The 8,188-nt window shown below is 27.6% G+C and overlaps 1 protein-coding gene across 5 annotated transcripts in view; it reads left to right on the top strand.

Annotated features, from left to right (window-relative positions):
* Positions 1 to 678: 678 nt before the first annotated feature.
* The window catches only part of LOC107454466 (ankyrin repeat and LEM domain-containing protein 2), a 24,426-nt gene continuing 16,916 nt past the window's right edge, over positions 679 to 8,188 (top strand). The window contains exons 1-4 of one of the 5 annotated variants that reach the window (XM_043044643.2): positions 679 to 805; positions 4,724 to 4,964; positions 5,598 to 5,708; positions 7,128 to 7,307. In XM_043044643.2, coding sequence (XP_042900577.1) covers positions 4,763 to 4,964; positions 5,598 to 5,708; positions 7,128 to 7,307 — 493 coding nt within the window. In that variant the 5' untranslated portion in view covers positions 679 to 805; positions 4,724 to 4,762. Of the gene's footprint in view, positions 967 to 1,883; positions 2,015 to 3,060; positions 3,083 to 4,723; positions 4,965 to 5,597; positions 5,709 to 7,127; positions 7,308 to 8,188 lie in introns of those variants that run through there. The other 4 variants (XM_043044645.2, XM_043044647.2, XM_071177726.1 and 1 more) reach the window with 4 other exon arrangements.

The raw sequence follows: 8,188 nt of genomic DNA on the forward strand, positions 1-8,188 counted from the left end.
AATGAATTTAAAGAAGCAAAATTACAAAAGTAATTAGTTAAATTTTAATACACTTTTTTAAAAATTTGTTTACAATTGATAAATCATTTTTTGTTATCTAATTTGTTGGTGTGAATGTAATAGTTAAATCATAGTCATCCTAAGCAATGGAAATAATAATGAATAATTAAAATTAGATAAATTACAACATTAAAATAATACAACTTATAATATTAGATCGGACAAATTAACTTAGAATTGGCTCGCCCCCCCAATCAAAAAGAAGTTGGCACGCCACTGAACAACAGCATCCTAGTGCAGAAAACACCATCCATAAAGAAAGAAAAAATAGAGCGTATGCGAATGAGAACCCTACTGACGAAAATGAGAACCTGCTTGAAAATGATCCGATGAAAATTCTAGTTTCTCCAATCAGGCAAACTCTCAATCGCATCCCGTAAGAATGCGTCGAACAAAATGGTCACACACCCGGTACTTACTGCTGTCAGTGATGAAAAAAATCTTAAATTTTACTCGAACTTGATTGGCAAGTTTTTCGCAGGTAAATAAATTTCACCAATCAGGTTCCTGTTCGTGCATTTCTCACATCGAGTTTGTTCCCTTATGATGACATAGTCACCAACTAAGCATATCTGAGCTTATTTTGGTGCTCGATTTCGATTGGTAAGAAGATCGATCACAGCTAAACTTTGAAATTTTGAATGTTTACAAACAACGAATCATTTTATACAAGTTCAGACATTCTGATTTCTTCCTTGATTCGACTTTTACTACACAACTTTCTAATATTTATTTATTTTTATGGGTATGCTTGTAGTTAATGTTTTTAACATTGATATCATGTTATTGAATCGTCCATTTGTTATGGCTCTAGTTCCATATTTACCTACTATTTTCATGACGTAGAATACACTGAAAATGTCTTTTTTTCCATTTTGATCGTAATCGAGTGTAAAAAAAATTTATGTAATTATTAGTCTCAAATACCATCATATTTTTCTTCGTTAATATGTAATAAAAAATAACATTTCACCTTATGTATGTCATAAATATTTAACAAATATTTTTATGTGTCGGTTTGAATATTTTTGATTCACAATAGAGTGAATCAAATTTAAAGTTAAGGAATTTTACATTGAAAATAAATCGTTTTTGGGGGAAGTAGTTTAAATAAATTCGATTTCTTCTGTTATAAATTTTTCCTTTGTCAATTTAATCCAGAAAGAAGTAGCAAACGATATTTTTCATTATTGAAGAAATGTTCGAACTAAATCTTAAATGAAATATATTTTTGAAATGATATTGGTCATTTTTAAATATGGGTATATAGTAAATGTATTCCCAAAAAGCTAAATTATACTGAAAACTACACAAATTTTATAATATTCTACCTTCTGTTGTTGTTGTTTCTAATGTCACTTGCCAATTACCAGCAAGTCTGTATGGTTAAGCCAAGCTAATTTAAAGCTGAGGGTGCATTCGCATGGGAAGTTTCTTGTTTTTCAGTGACGCTATCTATGACCAAGAATACGACTTTAGCCGCAGGGTCAGCCGTTTATAGGTCGGACACACTTATTTATCCACTGATCATAATTTTGACCTGAACCAGAAAATGATCAAGCTCCAATTCAGTAACCCTAGAAGTATTGATTTGTTGGTAACATGGAGGACTTTAGATGTTTCCGTATTGTGATCTGTTGTGCCAATTACAATTGCCAAGATGCTAAATAGATTTTAAACTTGAAAATTTTTTAAATAGATATTTGTCTGGTAGTGGCTACAAGTTATATTTTTCAAGTTGGTTCCTTTCTGTAGTAATGTTTTTCCTTTAGTTTCTCGTGAGTTGGTGCCCGGAAGTTGCCAAGACTTGGAGATTATTCTGCCACAGATTACTATGCGGAAAGATACATGAGGACTTTGTGATCCAACAATTCTAATTTCTTCAATTTACTAAAACTGATCAAAACTCAAAGTTTTTTTTTCTTGAAGAATAAAACACTATAGTCAGCAGCTGGTATATATCTTTATTGATTAGTGAAAATTTCTCTTAAATTTTGGCAAAACTATTACATGCTTGCCTTATGCGATTGCATGATAACACATTTCATTGTTAAGTTTTACATGATTAAACTAAGTTTTTATGGTCAAAAATGAATTCTTGAGTTGTTTCATATTTTATAGACTAATTTTATTCATTATTTAAAATAATGTGAAATGTTATTTTACAAATGAATATTTTTTATGTAATTTTAATTTTACTTTTGCTTTGCAATTTTTTTTTTTTTTTAAATTTTCAGTAATAGGCTTGAAAGAACAAATGACTTCATAAGGCAAGGTTTATTGAAAAATCTGTAGAAATTGGAAATTTCAAGAGATTTAAAATTAATGAAATGAAAGGGGAAAAAACTAAGGACATTGAAGATTATTACTACAACCTAGGCCTAAGATTTTGATTTGTAGTTTCTATCAATGTGTAGGAATATCATACTATTGAATAATGTAATTTAGCAGAGTAAGATGGAAAAATAAACCATCTGCATGTATAGTTCTAAATATCTACAAAATTATAATATTCTTTGTTATTAGAATGATTTTATTCCTATGGAGAAAATATGGATGGAAAAAATATTGAAAATTTTTAAATATCCTCTATAGGTAAAAAACCAATATAAATATACGTTATATGTACATTAGAAAGACAAATATCAATAGTCATCCATAAAAAGTTTACATTCATATTAAATGCAGTTTTTTCACTACAGCGCGAGAGTCTCGTATATTTTTTTCTTTTCTCGCAGCAAAAAATTATTAACGCGAGTAATTCGCGCACTCTGTTAATCAATTTCAAAATGAACGAATTTTGAAAAAATTTTCGTCTTTTGTCATTTTGAATAAAATTTGTTTCACTTTTCTTCCTTGCTCTTTCATTATTTTGAACATCGGTCCTTGTTATCTAGCTCACCTATTTACCATTTCATATTTCCCTATTTACCAGTGCGAACAGCAGAACACCACTCCACCCCCCCCAAACCTTGGAACCCCTTTCAGAACACATTTCTCTGCAACCACGTGTTCACCGTAGGTAAGATTTCTTCATGTAAAACGTTTAAATTTTTTGTGCATGAATGTAAGATGGAGAAATACCTTGTTAAGACGACATCTTCTACTCCGTAACGGACAAATGAAAATGAAGCAAATGTCGGTAGAAACGGTCAAAACGAAACAAATACGGATATTTTTCAGCCAAATAAATGTAATAGCTGATGAAAAAGTATATATAGAACATTTTCCATATGATGATGCAGCAAAAATTTTCGAACAAAATCTTGAGAAAATAATACAAAAGTGAAGAAATAAAAACTCGCGTTAAACCAGTCAAACAGTAATCTCACAAACTAACTAAATATTTTTATTTCCGCTGTTTTTTTTCTTCTTATAAGCATGACTTTTTATTTTTTTTTAATATTAAGTGTGTTTTTATCATAACTTTTTTCAGATGATGATTCAGTGTTATTTCTGAACGTTTTTAGTAGTGCAGCCCGTCCTGCCTGCCCTATAAATACGCCCTCTTTGCTCTTTTTGTAAAAATAAGCAGCCATCCTTTAAAAACACTACTTTTTATTATTCATATTCCATTTTGAAAAAAAATGAATTCCCTGTTTAAATATCAATTAGATACTGGCAAAATTATCTGTATTAATTGTTTTAATTCTGATTACTATTTCTAATTTTTACTTTATTCAGATTATCCTCAACTCGTTAAATTTTTATAAGTAACTTTTTTCTGGGGGGTTGGTGGTATTAAGTTTTTAATGATTTTAAATTTTGAAATTATTTTTTAAATAAATTCTTTTTTTTCTTTCTTTTTTTTAAATTTGAAGAATTGTCCTTTAGTTTGTCTTTAATTATTTTTGTAAACTGCAAATTTTTCTCTTATGTTAATAGTGAGAGAAAATTATTTTTAGAAACATGCACATAAGTAATGTAAGTGGGTAATTTAAAAGTTGTTAGGGTCAAATTCAATTATTACATAATACTACACATTTTGATAAATTTTTACAGCTGTGAGTGCCATTTTAAAACTCAAAGTGCCCTTTTCTGAGAGGCAGCTTCTTGCTCTTTTCTATTCCTAGGGAGAATTCTGGATTATGTACACTTTAAACAATTTTATTGATGAAATAGTTTTTTTTACGCAAGCATTTTTGCATGAAATTGCTTTATACCACTCTATCATGCTCTAATTCTTTATAACTGTTCTTGAGCTCCGAGCTGCTTAGTGTTAAGAGAATCTTTTATCTAAAAATGTTGCCAAATTTGATCCACAGCAAGCGTATTTTCATTTATAAACTTAAGTTTGTATCTTTTCTAAGTTATCTATGCTACATCAAAAAGACAAAACAAAACTAATCTTCAATTAGAACTTAAGATAGAGTAAAATAATTGCTCCAAGTATGTAGAACTTAATCCAAAGCTAATGAAAATCGTTATTCTAAGGAATTAATTGTTATTGCATGGGATAAATAATAATAATAATTATCACAAGTAAGAAAAGTAACTTTATTTATTTAGAAATATGTATTTATAATATTGAATATATTTATTTATGATAATCAAATGAAGTAAATTTATATATTTACTTTATTTGCTACAACTAATATAATGTTATATTGATACAATCACTCTTATAGCTATTTAACAATATTTGTATTTACCTTTCTGCTAGGCGACTAACCTTTGTGTTGCTAAATTGATGTAATGTGAAATGAATGGACACCAAAATACAAAAATGAGTGCTCAAAGCAAGGAATTATCCCCAATCAGTATGCTAACTGAACAACTTTCAAACTTGCATCTATCAGAAAATTCAGGTTTTATTAACTCTGTGAGGTCTTTTGATGTCAGAAACTTGTTTTTTGGAAAGAATACTTTCCTTTCATTAGAATCTGGTGAAGATCAATGTATAGGTATTATTTATTTCTTTATGTATATTTTAAAGTTTAATCCATATGTGTAATTAATTTCTTATTTATATTACATATTTTGTTATTGTTTAGCCACGTTCACACGATTTGGTATTTGTTTGTATAAATATGTTAGGAAATAAAAGTGAAAAAATAATTAAGATGTTTTAATAAAAATTTAAAGAAGTTATTTTTAAAGCAATTTAAATTATAAAATTCAACTATTATCCAATAAATGTAACCTAATTTCTTTTTGATATGAGTTATATTGTCTCAAAATGAAGGATTATCAACTTATGACACATCTCATAATATATCGCAAAAGTAAAATTTGTAACTTCCACTAAAAAAAAAAAAAAAAAAAAACACTAGTTTGTCTTTTAAAATATTAGAGACTTGGATTGATCCAGCTTTTTGTTCTGCCATACATACATAAATTCTTAAAATAGAAGTATTTAAAAGCACATTTAAAATAAAGTTAAAGCCTATTACCTAAATGTATTTAAAAAAATAAATAATGACATTTAGTTTGTAAATTGTATAAAAATTGTATTTTTGAAATTTGAATCTTTTTCTGTTAGTTTCTTGTATGTCGAATATCCTATAAAAAAATTCTTTTTAAAAATTTTTTTATAGATAAACCTGAAATAAAATCACCTGAAACTGATTCTAAGACATTTTTTTATGCTGTCAACATACCAAAAAAGTCTGATTTAAGTAATGATGGGGAGGATGTGTCTAAAGATGGTAAGTAGTTCCAGTTTCTAGTTTAAAAATACCTTAGGATTTTGTAAAAAGGAGGAATTAAATGTTTTCTACCTTTAGTACATGAACACTCTTTTTTCATAGTACAAATTATAGCTTTCAGTACGAGCAAACTGTTTATATAGGTCATCAATGTTTTCACTAAGCAATCTACCCAATTCTTTTTATTTTTTTATTATTTGAAGTTAGTTTTTAATTGCTATCTTTACCTGAATATCTACCCTGCTAATAATTCATATCAAAAATTAAAAAAAGCGGAAGAAAACGTGTCTTTACACATGAAAGAGAAATTTTAACTTATTTTCTGCTTTTTTTTTTATTGTTTTATCAGTGATTATTGTTATTTCATTATATTAAACATTCTTTAGTTAATTAAATGCCATTAAAAAATGTTATTACGTGAAAATTTACATTAATTATTTTTATAACTATTGATTAACACATGAATGATCTAATGAATAGCACACGTTTTTATATTCCCGTTAAAAACCTATTATCCAGAAAATTCTATTTTCCTTTCTTGCCAATGTCCTGATGATTCCGGAAAAGAAACTTTCCACTGCACATACATAGTATATAAATTTTGGAAAAGACTTTTATCTAGTAGTTGGTTGATAACAGTTCATGAGGAAATTAAGGATTGTGGAATATTTTTTATATGATGAAGCACATGCTATTTTGTTACAGTAACACACACCGAAACATTATATCAGAAAACCAAAATCTAAATCATAATACACTTGATTGAAGATAATCAATTGCTTATCATAGTGGCTTGAGTAAGATTTTAATAGTCCAATACCATAGGACCACCATTAATTTTAAGATCTTACTATATATATGTGCGTATACAAACTTTATAGATATGTACATGTAGATAAGATATGTATACATATATTTATATACATATATAAAGTTTGGAAAAAAAAAACTCCATCCATTAATGGATTGATAATAGTTGAGGTTATATAATAGTTGAGGTTATATATATATTAACTTGGTGCTGATTAGATTAGGAATGCTATGAGTTGTTATTGAATAGAAAAAAAAATAATATACTAAGATTTATCTAGGTTATATGAAAATGATGTGAAAGTATTTCATTTTTCAAGTTTGTGAATTAAAGCAAGCCACTTTATGGAAGACATAGCTGACTATTAAGAAAAGAGTACTGATATGCCGTGTCCTAAAATTCTAAAAATAAATAAATTTCATTGGTGGGGAAAGTACTATACTGCAACAAACTTTACAGAATAACTATAAGTAAATAGCTTTGAAATATGATACGATAACAATATATATTTTTTGTTACTAAGTTTTAACTTCAATAACCTGCATTTTTCATGCTATGTTTTTAATGGTAAAAATAAATATGTGATAACAATGTAATTATATTTTTAGACGATGTACCTTTAGTTTTTGATAACAAAGGAGATGCCCTGAAATTGCTGAAGTTGCATAAAAATGCTCGCTACAAGTCATTTACGTCGAAGGAAGAAGCTGAAAAATTTTCACTTCAATCCACTGCATCTGAAACTGTAGAAACGCCAAATCCTAGTCTTTCTCCCTTTGAGGATGAAGGTATTTTTTTAATATAAATTTTAATGACTTAAAAGAATGGTTAGTTTTCCAGGAAAAATGAAAAAATAGTTTTTGAAAAAATTTATAAATATTTCTATATGCATGCCATAAAAAGATAACGGTCAAAAAACGTTTTTCATTGCTGTCAGTGTATTCTCATTTGACAGAAATTCATATATAGAGACCCTTAATTAACAAAGAAGATCTGAAAATTTTTGGCTGCAATCAATAGAACATGAATAATAAAAATGTAACTGTTTATCTGTAAATATATACTGTCTGTTTATATCAGTAAATATATATAACTGTTTATCAGTAAATATGTTCTATACTGTCCTGTTTTAATCACATATATATAATATATATATTTGTTGAAGTTATCTTCAATTATTCTAAGTTACATTATGTTTATAGTTAGGCTAGTTTTTTCATTTTGGCTATTTCTTTTTTATATTTTTATTAAAATGGGAGGTAATAATCAATCATAATAATTTTTTTCAAAATCGAATTCTTGAGTCTAAAACCTTTATTTTTTTTTATATATTAAGTAAATCAATACAGTGAATTCGCGATAACTCGAATCTGATAGGACTGACGAAAAACTTCGACATATCGGAAGTTCGACTTACCGTTAGTTTCGGTTTTGGACTTTCAAAATATTGTCGGATTATTTAATTAATGCTTATTAATTACAAATCTTCTAAATGCTTACAATATTTAAGATCATTTTTCTGACAAGCCATTTACGATAAGACTGTTTGAAGCACTTTATGATACACTGGTCCATCGGCTGCAACTTTGCTGTTGTGTCACTATGCGCTGTGCATTTATCCATAAAGTGTATCACTTTTCTTTTTTTAGCGAAGAATTTCCGATCCAAT

The sequence above is a fragment of the Parasteatoda tepidariorum genome, chromosome 2 (genome assembly GCF_043381705.1).
Source record: "Parasteatoda tepidariorum isolate YZ-2023 chromosome 2, CAS_Ptep_4.0, whole genome shotgun sequence".
Taxonomy (NCBI): domain Eukaryota; kingdom Metazoa; phylum Arthropoda; class Arachnida; order Araneae; family Theridiidae; genus Parasteatoda; species Parasteatoda tepidariorum.